A 12169-nucleotide genomic window follows, 5' to 3' on the forward strand; every position below is an offset into this window, starting at 1 on the left:
GAGAGAGAGAGAGAGAGAGAGAGAAAGAGAGAGCATCCTGGCTAAGTTTATGTCAATTTGACACAAGTTAGAGTCATTAGAGAGGAAGAAGTCTAGTTGGTAAAATGCCTCCATGAGATCCAGCTGTAGGGTGTTTTCCTTGTTAGTTATTGTTGGTGGAGGGTCTGGCCCATTGTGGGTGGTGCCATCCCTGGGCTGGTGGTCCTGGGTTCTACAAGAAAGCAAGCTAAACAAGCCATGAAAGGCAAGCATCACTCCTCCATGTCTCCAGGTTCCTGCCTTGTTTGAGTTCCTGCCCTGACTTCCTTCAGTGATGAACAGTGATGCGGAAGTGTGAGCCAAGTAAACCCTTTCCTCCTCAACTTGCTTTTGGTCACGGTGCTTCATTGCAGCAATAGAAACCCTGACTAAGACACATATTTACAGAGAGTTACCACTTGGTATCTCCGGGGAATAGATTCCAGGAACACCCCTGTCTCTATCTTGGGTACCAAAGTTGGAGGATGCTTATGTCTCTTATGTAAAACCCATGCACAGAACCAGTGTGAATCCTACTTCAAACACCTAGAGATAACTGGTTATTATGAGACAGGGTGAAAACGATGTGTGAATAGCGCTGCTCTACTGCAGAGTGTGGGGGGAAACAAGCAAAAGATGTCTGTGTGCCTTTGCTCAATACAGATACAGGTCTTTTAGAAATATTTTCCTATATTGAGTTGGTTGAGTCTACGGCTGCAGAGTCAGTGGATAGGAAGACCAGCCTATGGCACATGCATGCTGGAAACATCTCCATTCTTGGCCCTGTATCTTAAAACTCTAAAAAATAGATACTCTGCCTAGCTCAGTTAATTCCCTAAGGCCAGATAATGTTCTGCTTTCTCTAATTGTTCCCCAGGTGGGCTGTAAAGCTTGTTTTGTGAAGGCGATATCTAATCAAGGGTGATTAGCTAGTGTTTGCTTTACCTTGGTGGTTCTATCCCTTGGGTTTGTTTTTCTGAAACTCCCCTGAATACACACACTACTCTCAAGTGTCTTTTGATGTAGTGTAATGAAACAGTCCTTTGCCAAATGTCCTATCGGAATTTAGTTTGCAGACAGCAGTGCTTTGGGTCTCAGTGGACAGCTCAGGCAGATAACACCTGTGCTCCACCCCGCAGATAGAAAGCAGGGTTCCCAGGTGTTGCTTCCAGCTTGTCAGCTCTTACTCTCTCTCGGCCCCATTAAAGTCGTTGTTCTGACTTGCCAATGCCCTTGCCTATTCTTGAGTTTATTTTGCAGAATGGGAATGATTTGCGCCTGACTCTCTGGGAGGAAAGAAACACTTTGGGTCCTATCCACGTTCTTGTATGGAGCCGTTAATTGTAGCCCCCCTCCCGTTGCTATGGCAACCGGAATGTCTCAGTAGCATTCTGCTGTGGGGGGTGAATCATAGCTTGTTGATCTGCTCTGATGATGATAGACAGTTGGGGGCTGTGCTGCTGGCAGCATGCCTCTGTGTCTTTGGGGAGTGGGAGGCATCCCTGAGTATTTACTGCACACTTGGGTCGGGATCTGCTGACTGGAGGGTGCATGGCATTGATTGGTGTTTCCCAATGCTTTCCAGGGCACTCCAAAGTTTACATGCCCTAAGTGTACATGTGTGTGCATGGTGTGTGGGTCCCCACCACCCTCATCTCCATTACAGCCCCTTTGATCCTTGGTTCAAGTGTGTCGCAGCATCTCTTCTTGGTCTTAAGTCATGTTCCTGAGAATGGTGTCAGCAAGTATCTTTCCTAGTAGCTGACCCTTTTTGTTCTCATTTGCCTGTGAGTATGTGTGGTACACTATAGGTCAGACCTCTGTCTGGCCATTTGTAAAAGTGGCAGTGTCGGGACCCTCTACTGAGAGCCCTGGGGATGGGGCCACAAGTGCAGGCTGCTGTTCAGCAGTCACTGCTGGACTTGGGCTGGGCTCAGCACACAGTAGGACTGACTAGGTTTAAATGAGCCTAATGGAAGGCAGGTTCAGATCATGTATGCTAACACACCTGGAAAGAACAAGGGGATGGAGACCTAGACATAGAGAAGCAAGGCTGGGTGGGCTCAGGTAGACTCCCATCCCAGCGGCTCATCTGCCCTCTCCCATGAACCTGGGGCAGAAGGCAGAGTGGAGGCCAGGACCCTTGCTAGTTTGTCTACCTCACAGGCCTCAGAAAGATGCTCAAGGCTCCTGGGTGGCCCGGAAAGGCTCTCCCTGGGTTCTGCTGTAAAAGCCTTCAGTGTCCCTCAAGTCTGGTGGGACCCACAATGCCTTGTCATCCTCTGGGCTTTGTGCTGAGGCCACAAAACAAACATTCTGTTCATCGAGATCCTCCCCCCACCCCACTGCTGCCCTCCTGCCAGGAGAGAAAAGGCTCTGCAGCATTTTCAAAGCCAGAATTCTTCAGGGCTTTCATGTCAGGGAAAAGGGACTGTCCAGGGGTCTTGATGTCTGGCCTGGATTGTTTGGGACATCCATTGTTCTGTGATCAAAGGAGGCTATAGTCTCCGGATCTCTGAATCTGTTTACAAGGGACAGGCTCTGGAATGGCTAATACCTGTCTGAAGTATACAGAAGGCTGGGCTCCTCCCCAAGGCAACATCTGTGGCTGGGTCTTGGGTCTCCACTCAGAAGCCTGGTGTATATCCATGCAATCCCTTTAAAGACAAATGTCAGTTTCTATAGCCCCTGAACTCTGCCTGAAATACCTTCAGGAATGATTTCATTTCAAACACACATACTCCCCTGGCTCCTTAACACCTGTGTGTGATTGGCTGGGAGCAACTTCACTATTTCATCGCAGATTGTTAGGTATTTCTGGAATCTTTGCTGTCACAAATACATCATGCTTCTGGGACCCTCCTGTCTGGGTTCACGGGTGTGTGTGTCAGTATATTAGATTCCTGGTGGGGGAAGCATCAGCTCACAGCTCTTTATATTGTACTGCAATGCACTTTTCAAAAATAACATGAAATTTACAGCTATTGAGTCTGCAGCTCAACAGCATTAAATGCTGAGTCTTCCCATCTTCCCAAGCTAGAACTGTTCCTGTCCAGCACTAAGCCCCAGCCCCCGGTGCCTGCTACACTACTTTCTGTCTCTGAATCTGAGTGGAAACACATGCTGTCTACAGTCTGTGTCGGGCTCACTGCTCTATCATTTCTAAATCTTAGGCCTGTCTTCATTATGAGATTTCCTAGTCCTGTTACCTTATCCATTCACGTTTTTGTCTCTTCCTGTGACCAAGTGTCCTTCCCCATGTCACGCATGTGGGATATGAACATGTCACACTGTGGTTGTGGCTGTCATCGGCAAGACTTGTTGAAGCATAGGGACCATGCCTAGTAAGACATTTCTAGCATGAGCCTTTCAGTGGCCTGGGACCCCTGGGGTATCTATTTCTTTTTTTTTTTTTTTCCTGATAACAAAATCTCTGCAAAATGAATTTGCACAGCTTCCCTTTCAGTAGATGGCAGGGCAAGTTTTCCACACTATCAATCTCTCTCTGCCACCCAGGGGTGTGAGAGGTATGATTGGATGGAGTAGGTCAAGGATCTCTCATACTGTCTATCTGGCAGGACCCTGATACTCTGAAGACCATGGCAGAGTGGTCCAGAGCTGGGACAATGCCAGGCCATGTTACTGCTCAGCAGGAGTCAAGGGCCCTCAGTCATCCTTGTGAGGAATAGAGAGGTCCAGCTGACCCAGAGGAAGTGGAAGAGCAGATGGGCATCACTCAATGGACAGTGGCCCAGTCTACCACCCAGTGATTGATTCTCTTCTTTTGATGGTTTAGTTATTCAAAAAGGTGCAATGCACCACACCATGTGTGCTGAAGGGCAAGGACATCCTCTTTACTACACACATACAGGCATCATGGGCTGGTGTGAACTTTGAATGATGATAGATGCTGAGATTCTGAACGATCCTCCTAGAAGCAGAATCTGTGATGGTCTCGTCAGTACTGGGCCCTGGGTTGCCCACTAGAGACCTGAGGTGACTCAGGCCCATTCTTGGACACAGGACCTTCCAAGGATGGTGTTCGCATAAGTGTATCACATGGCAGGAATATCATTGGTACATGTGTGTGTGTGTGTGTTTGTATGTGTGTGTGTATGTGTAGCTAGAAGTAGGAGCTAACTGGCCTGCCCAGAAGCAAGTGGGTGCTGGCCAGATGGGGGAGCAGGGAAGTCATATTGGATGGGCTTCTTCAGGCCTGATGGATGATGGACATTCTTCAGGTGGACAGGGAAGAGGAGGATGCTTCTAGCACAGACCATCACCAATGAAGGTAGCAGTAAGCAGAAGCCCAAGTGACTAGATAAAGGGGCAAAACTGCTTCAAAAACTTGATTGTCACACCAGGGAATGCTACTTGTTTTTTATGAAACTCCAAGATTCTCCCAAATGACTCAGAGCTACCCAAGGCCAGTGCAGTATAAGAAAGGCTGACTGAGGTGATATGGTAGAGTTAGGGTGCACAGCAGTCAGGGAGACCCTCTCTGAGAAACAGTGATCCCTGAAAGAAGAAGGTAATTGACCTGGTTGAGAGTAGAGGTGGGGACAGGCAGGAGCAGGGGTGGAAGATTCTGGGCAGATAGCATATCAAGTGCAATAGCCCTGGGCAGGAATGAGCCAGAGACACTAAGGAAAGAGAGAAGGGGAGGGAAAGAGGTGGAGGGAGAGGGATAGAGAGGGCATAGAGAAGGGACAAGTGGGGAAAGAGAGAGGCAGGAGCATTTCTCGGAGCTGCACGGCACAGAGGAGTCCTCATCTGACTCTTGTGTGTGGACAGTCACCTGGGTACCATCCTGGAAGCTACTGGAGGACAGATGGAGCAGAGGGTCCGGAGGTGAGGAGACAGGTGGGTGGGCCAAATGTGCTTCAGAGGTGGCCCTGGGAGGTCTGTCCTCAGAACAGCCAGGGAGGGACTTCACTGGCACACGAAGCCGCTTAGGGATCAGAAGGAGCCAAATCCAGCCTTAGGAAGCCAGGGGCAGCCTGATGAACCAAGTCTGCTGCTGGTGGGGTACAAATCCCTGTGGTCAGGTTAAGTAGAATTGTAGGGGTGGCCAAGGCAAGGTGACGCAGGATGCCCAGAGATTGGAGCATATCACTATGGTCAGAGTGTGAGGAGGATGAGAGGCCATGGAGTTCACTCCACAGGCCAGAAACCAGAGGTCAAGAAATCACCAGAGAGAGGGGCTGGGGTGTCTGGGGTCAGGGAGGGATGTAGGCAGGCCTGCAGGAGCTGCCTCAGAAGCACCTTGGGAGTTGTGAGGTAGAGAACCCATTGTGACCTTGCCTCCCATATCTTGGGTGTTGAGCCCACATTAGACCCAGTCCCCCTTCATGCTCCAAGTAGGTTGACCTTCCAGCACGAGGTCACAACTCCAGATGCCTTTGAAGTGAGAGAGCTAGGGTGGGAGAAGCCAGGGAGTAGTGGAAGTCTACCAAGTGCAGGCTGAAATCTGGCCTGAGATCAAGAGACGAGGACACCACTGAGTCCATGTGAAGGCGGCACCTTGGCCTGCTGGAGGCTCAGTTCACAGTGAGCTCTCTCAGACTGGCTGGATCAAGTTGCCTGTGCCTGGAGAGGGAAAGGGAAGAGGGGAAAATGAGGCTGGCTGTTTAATCCTCCACTCCCTCTTGGGCAGAGGGAATAACAACAGTTTGTTTGGCCTTGGGCCTAAGTTGTTACTGGCGCTCAGCACATTGAAGCTGTCATTGTTATCTCTTAGGGCATCTATCATATATTGCCTGGGCAGGACCCCAGGATCTGGCACAATCTGGTAATCCCATAGGGCTTTCTTAGAAAAGCCTTAGGGAAAGAACCTCCTCCTCCTCCTCCTCCTCCTCTTTCTCCTCCTCTTCCTCCTCCTCCTCTTCCTCTTCCTCTTCCTCCTCCTCTTCCTCCTCCTCTTCCTCCTCCTCTTCCTCTTCTTCCTCCTCCTCTTTCTCCTCCTCCTCCTCTTCCTCTTCCTCCTCTTCTTCCTCTCCCTCCTCCTCCTTTCCCTCCTCCTCCTCCTTCCTCTTCCTCCTCCTTTTGGTGACAGGATCTCTTTTTGGAGCCCAGGCTCAAATGTGTAATCTTCTGCCTCAGCTTCCAGAGTGCTTCTTTTACAGGCATGAACCTCCATGCCTGGCTTGTATAGTTTTAGATAGTCAGTTTTGTTAATGGAGGCTGAGTGGGGTGATGTGGTAGGGTTGGGGTACACAGGTGCCAGGGAGACTTTCTTTAAGGAGATTTGATCCCTGAAAAGGGAAGAGGAAGAAGCCAGCCTGTCTGAGAGCCATAATTCTGCCTCTTTGTTTTTAAGTCTTCGTTTTGAGATGAGTCCCACAGGGTTGCCCATGCTGGTCTTGAACTACAGTCCTGCTGCCTGGCCTTCTGAGTAGTGGATTACAGGCTGTTTCTACCAGGCCTGGCTATTTATGTGAATTTGAGAATCACCTTGACAAATCCCATAGGCAGACTGAGTCTTCAATTATAATTGTATTAAAGCTGGAGCTCACACACAGGAGAATTTACATCTTGAGTGCATTGCCCCTCTTCTCAAGTATGCATGCATGGTATGTGTTTCCAAAAAAAAAAAAAAAAAAGGTTAAAAGCACTTGCTGCTCTAGTAGAGAACCCAGGTTTATTCCCAGCATCCACATAGCAGCTCAAAATTACCAGTAACTACAGTTCCAGGGGATCTGATGCCACCTTGTGGGATTCCTGGGTTCTGCATGCATGTGGTGTGCATACATACATGCAAGCAAAGTAACACATAAAATAAATCTAAAAGGAAGAAGGAGGTGGAGGAGGAGGAAGAGAGGGAGGGAGGGAGAGAGAGAGAGAGAGAGAGAGAGAGAGAGAGAGAGAGAGAGAGAGAAACAGACACACAGAGAGAGTCCTTTTTGTAGGTCAACATGCTTACTGCTGGTTTATTTCTGGATTTCTTTTTTAAGTGGCATATTTTTCTACTAATTTTTCTATTACTGTATTAATAACCATTATTTTAATACACCAACTTTAGTTTCGGTCATTGTGTTATAATAATTGTTAATTAGTATTAACGTTTATTAATTAGATGTCATCATTACAACCAGATCTCTGAGAGAAGCAACTTAAGATGGCTCCTAATGGAATCCCACAAGACCCCTGAGGCTCTTTTCTGTCTCCTGCCCCATCTGGGCTACTTGGATCAGAAGAATTCAACTCAGGGCTTCTTGTGTCTGCAATGGCTCATTTAGGGACATGTCTTGGCAGAAACCGTCTTGGGGGTTGGGGAAGGGGCTAAACCAATCACATGTCAGCTGTTACCTATGCAGTCTAATCCCATGGGCTCTGGAGCAAGCATACCCCACCCCCAAACACGCAACTTGACACACATGCTCTTGGAGCCAGTCTTTGGCTCCCCAGTGCTTCCTTACAAGGGAAGGGCTAGAAGTGCAGGTCAGGGATGGGTGGGGATTAGGGTGAGAGGTTCCCCTGCACAGAGCCTGTAGTATGTACTGCACTTGGTGGTCCTGAAACCTAGCCACGGCTCCTCATTACAACCCACAGGTTCCACCAAGGACCTGATTGAGACATGTTGTGCAGCGGGCCAGCAGTGGGCCATCGACAATGATGAGTGCCAGGAGATCCCTGAGAGTGGCGCCCAGAGTGACGTCTGCAGGTAAGTGGCCTGGGATGGGCAGACCTGCTCTTGGCTTTCCTGGCCTCCAGATGTGTGAGGGTGACCAAAAAAATGAATGCAGTGAGCCATCTGGCCATGTGGATGTGGGGAGACTGACCAGTCCTGAGGGTCAGCTGACCACATGGATCTGTAGCCAGCTTGGTAAGTAAATGGTGCACCATTTAGAGCAAGTTCAAAGGACCATCATCACCTTGGGGCTCTGGGGCTCCCCGCTCATAGCAGCTTCCCTCCCTCAGCTAAGTCACCTGAATGCCCCAGAGTCAATCCCTTTCTATCCTCCTCTGCCACATCTGCTGTGGCTTAGACACCTGTGTTCTGCTTCTCTTGCCAGGATTGGTCTTCTGTTATCTTCCTTTCCCAACTTTCGTGGCCTACTCATGAAGTTCAGAGAGGCAGTGTGATTCACCTACAGCTGCACAGCTTACCAGTATAGCCAGAATTAAAACCCATATTTTCTAATGTCTACCGTGTTCTGTCCCTGCTCCTTTTCCTCCTCCTCCCTTCCCCACCCCTTCTTCTTCCTCCTCCTCTCTTCTTTTTCTTCCTTCTTTTCTTCTTCCTTCTTTTCTTCTTTTCTTCTCTTCCTCTTCTCTCTTTTCTCTCCCCCTCTCCTCTTCTTCTCCCCTCCTCCTCTCTCTCTTCCCCCTCCTCCTCTTAATCTTTTCCTCTTCCAGTTCTGAGGCAGAGTCTCACTATATAGCCCTGGTGACCTGAAACTCTCTATGTAGACCAGGCTGGGCTCAAAGAGCTCTGCCTGCCTCCGCCTCCCATGTGCTGAGGTTAAAGGCGTGCACCACCATGCCTGATCTCACTTTGCCTTCTTTACAGAACTTTACATTCTAACCTTGTCTCTTCTCTTTCCTTTCTGCCACTCCCGTTTGGGGTTACTGAATGACTAGAGCATGTACACTGTTCAGAACCCTTAAGTTTTGAGCTTTGCAGCCGTTATCAGTACTTAAATCCCTCTTGAGATAGAGCTCACCACCACAACTTCATCACTGGACAGCTGAACCCTGCCCATGTCCCTCCCAAGTAGTCCTGCATCTCATGGGCCATGCTTTGCTGGCTCACCAGTCACCTCTTGGACAGACTATTCATATGGAGAGGGGCAGGAGGTGACCAGGGACCCAGGACCTACTCTCCCCAGCAGATCTACCCCATCCTTCCTGAGGTTGGGTCTCTATAACTATCTGAGGATTGGTAGTGGAATTCTGAACACCAACACCTTCCTCCAGAGGTCAAGGACACAGCGCTGAGACCAGTGGGTCTCAGGCCCAAATCAAACCTATGTGACTTGCTAGGGGCTGTGCCTGCTTTACTGCCAGCCCTGGCCCCACTTGCAGATCTCAGGTGGGGGCTTCCTTTGTCTACATTCTACTTCATTTCCCTCCTGTGACGTGGGGACTGTTACCCTCCTCTAGAGGGACCCACCAATTAGATACTGAGGTATTCCCCATCCTGATTCAGGTTAGCCCAGAGGCAATGCTGCATCTCCTACTTGAAAGAGAAGAGCTGCGTGGCCGGGGTCCTAGGGGCCAAGGAGGGTGAGACCTGTGGAGCCGAGGATAATGATACCTGTGGTGTCTCCCTGTACAAGGCAAGTCCCACCTGCTGAAATCACGACCAAGATGCATGACACCACATCCTGGGGTGGGGGGTGGGGGCAGACTCACCACCTGCCCAGAAAATGTTAACAGTCATGGCATTGGTCAGCAAATCCACAAAGTATGTATTGACCTCATCAGTGACCCAGGAGACATCTCACTCTCTCTGAGGCGGAGTCAGTTAAATGTGGCAAGGTGTGGTGTGCCTGAGGCAGTGAAGAGGTCTGAGGGCAGAGGCTGTGCTGGAGCGCATAACGGTTCTAGGAGCAGGATGGAAGCCAGCAATGGAAAGTCCTAGGATGCTGGCTTTCTTTGCATGCATATGCTGGAGGCTGGAGGCCCAAGCTACATCAGGGGCAGGGGAGATAGCAGGAGTAAGAGGAGAAGGCCTGGCATTAGGAGAGGAGGGTATAGAACCCTGCTTCTGTGGTTGCCTTTATCCCAAGTCCAGACCTCTTTGTTTCACTTCAGTTTCCCCATGCATAAAACATGGGCAAGGAATCCCCATCCTGGCCCGGTGCCAGCACCTGGAACTTGTGTCCGTATGGTTTTTGGCAGTGGGTATTATAGCATCAGGTGAAGGGTGTCACTCACTGTAGCTGTGCCTGTGGCTGGCTTGTTCGGCTATGTAGCTGTCATTGGCTGGTGACTGCTCTGGAGTCAGGTGGCCCAGCTGAACTATCTCTGTTTCCTGAGGTTTCTCCTACAATGGGCTGGCTGAGCCTGGTTCAGATAGGGCTCTACGAAAGAGACCGAAAGCATACATATCGCTCATCCTTTCCCACTCTGGCAACATGCCCAAGACAATCTCTTTTGTGAGTGAAAGGTTTTTGGTTCCATTTGCTCTCACTTGGCCCTGCTGCCTTTGGGCTTGTGGTGAGACGTCCCGGCGTGGCATGGTGTGCATAGGAAGGCCAGTTTCGTATATAAGAGAAAAGAGACCAGTGTACCCAAGTCCCTTTCAAGGGCATGTCCTCAGTGACCCAGGATCTGCCATTAGACCCACCCTGGGCCCTGGAGTAGGCATATGCTAAATTCAAGCTACAGTGACTAGTGACATAAAAGACCTTTAGAAGCCTAGGTTCAAATGGGCACATCATCACTTCCGTCTCACCCTAGTGACTAAAGCAAGTCACTGAGCCAGAGCCACATGCTCCCTCTCTGAGTCTCTGAACTGCTCAGTTCCAGACTGTGGATACCCGGGAGGCTGGTTAGCTGGGCTTTGGCTGCACCAGTTCACTGCCACAATGTAAACCAGATTTCCCCATGGCAGTTGGCAGTCTGGACCCGGTGGGTCTGTATATCCTTAGGGACCCAACCTTCCTCTGTCATTTTGCTGAATGGTCAGTGTGTAGTATTAACTTCATGTCCCTTCATAAGCCAATGTGATACCAGGAGTTCCGACACATACACTCTGAGGAGGATGACCAGGAAGGGAAAGATAGGTACACTTCCAAGTAGATCCTGTCCCAGAAACTTTATGAAGTCACCCGAACTGCAAGGGCCCTTGGGAAATGGCATCTTTTTGCTGAGCTGAAAGAATTAGCGTCTGCTTCTGAGGGTGGGGCATGGTGAGCGTGCCTGGTCTTCATTTGTAGTTCTTTCCAAGGGACATTTATTCATTCATTAAAAAAATTAACATTAGCCCTACCCTTCTCCAGACTTGGGATGCAGGGGTGGGCCACCTTCCACCCTGGGAGAGCACACAGGCAGACAGAGGAACCAGACAACGTTAATTCACCGCAGAGCCTGCCCCAGGCTGTGCCCACGGACCTTGAGTGAATCACAGGCACATAGACCGTGGGAAGCCAGGCATGCTTTGAGGGCCTGGTGGTGATGGTCTGTCTCCCTCAGCAATGCTGTGACTGCTGTGGCCTGGGACTCCGAGTGCGGGCTGAGGGCCAGTCGTGTGAGTCCAATCCCAACCTGGGCTATCCCTGCAACCATGTCATGCTCTCCTGCTGTGAAGGTGAAGAGCCTCTCATAGTGCCTGAGGTCCGCCGGCCACCAGAGCCGGAGGCCACTCCTCGAAGAGGTGGGTGCTGGAGGCCATTGAAGGAGGATGGATGGGCTCCTAGGGTGGTTGGGCTGGGTGGCCTTGGGCCACAGTGAGGACCCTGGTCCATTATTGTATGTGGCTCTTCATTATTGAAGTTTGGGCTCTGCGGCTGCTGATTGGACTCTAACCCTGTTTGTGCTGGCCTGGCAGTCCCACAGTTCTCTGTACCATTCACCAATCACCAGTGACCATCTGCCCTTCTACCCTCCCTTCACCATCCTGGCTGCTCTGACCATCTTCACACCCTTCACTGTTTCCCCAGCTGGTCACCATGTTCTGGTTATGTTATTCTCCATCTGGTCATCTATCCATCAGACTATCATCTATCTGCTATTCTTCCATCCATCAGTCTACCTACCCCTCCATCTACCCATCCATCCACCCATCCATCCATCTATCCATCCACCCACCAACCCACCCACCCATCTATCCATTCATCTGTCTATCCATCCACTCACTCACCTACCCACCTACCCATCATCCATCCATCCATCCATCCAAACACCTTCATCCATCCACATGCCTGTACATCCATTTATTGTTCCACTTCCTCATTCATCCCCCAATCTATCCATCATTCACCTCCACTCATTCATCATTCATTCACCTCCCCTACTCATTCACCTATTTTTCTCCTAACCACCCACCCACCCACCAGCAGCTCATCCAAGATGCTGGTTGAAGATGATAATTTATGAAGAACAAGTTATTACCCAGAGAGTGGTTTAAGGTAGAGTTCAGGAGGAAACCCAGCATCAGAGGTCATAACAAAGCATGGAGGACCAAGTAGACCACACAGCTGGG

General features: G+C 50.0%; 1 protein-coding gene across 2 annotated transcripts in view; it reads left to right on the forward strand.

Moving 5' to 3' along the window:
* The window catches only part of Fbln2 (fibulin 2), a 59569-nt gene that overhangs the window by 30795 nt on the left and 16605 nt on the right, over positions 1-12169 (forward strand). For both annotated transcript variants that reach the window (XM_031382581.1, XM_031382580.1), the window contains exons 3-5: positions 7570-7681; positions 9170-9299; positions 11161-11341. In XM_031382581.1, coding sequence (XP_031238441.1) covers positions 7570-7681; positions 9170-9299; positions 11161-11341 — 423 coding nt within the window. The remainder of the gene's footprint in view (positions 1-7569; positions 7682-9169; positions 9300-11160; positions 11342-12169) is intronic.

Source organism: Mastomys coucha, unplaced genomic scaffold (assembly GCF_008632895.1).
Source record: "Mastomys coucha isolate ucsf_1 unplaced genomic scaffold, UCSF_Mcou_1 pScaffold20, whole genome shotgun sequence".
Classification (NCBI taxonomy): Eukaryota; Metazoa; Chordata; class Mammalia; order Rodentia; family Muridae; genus Mastomys; species Mastomys coucha.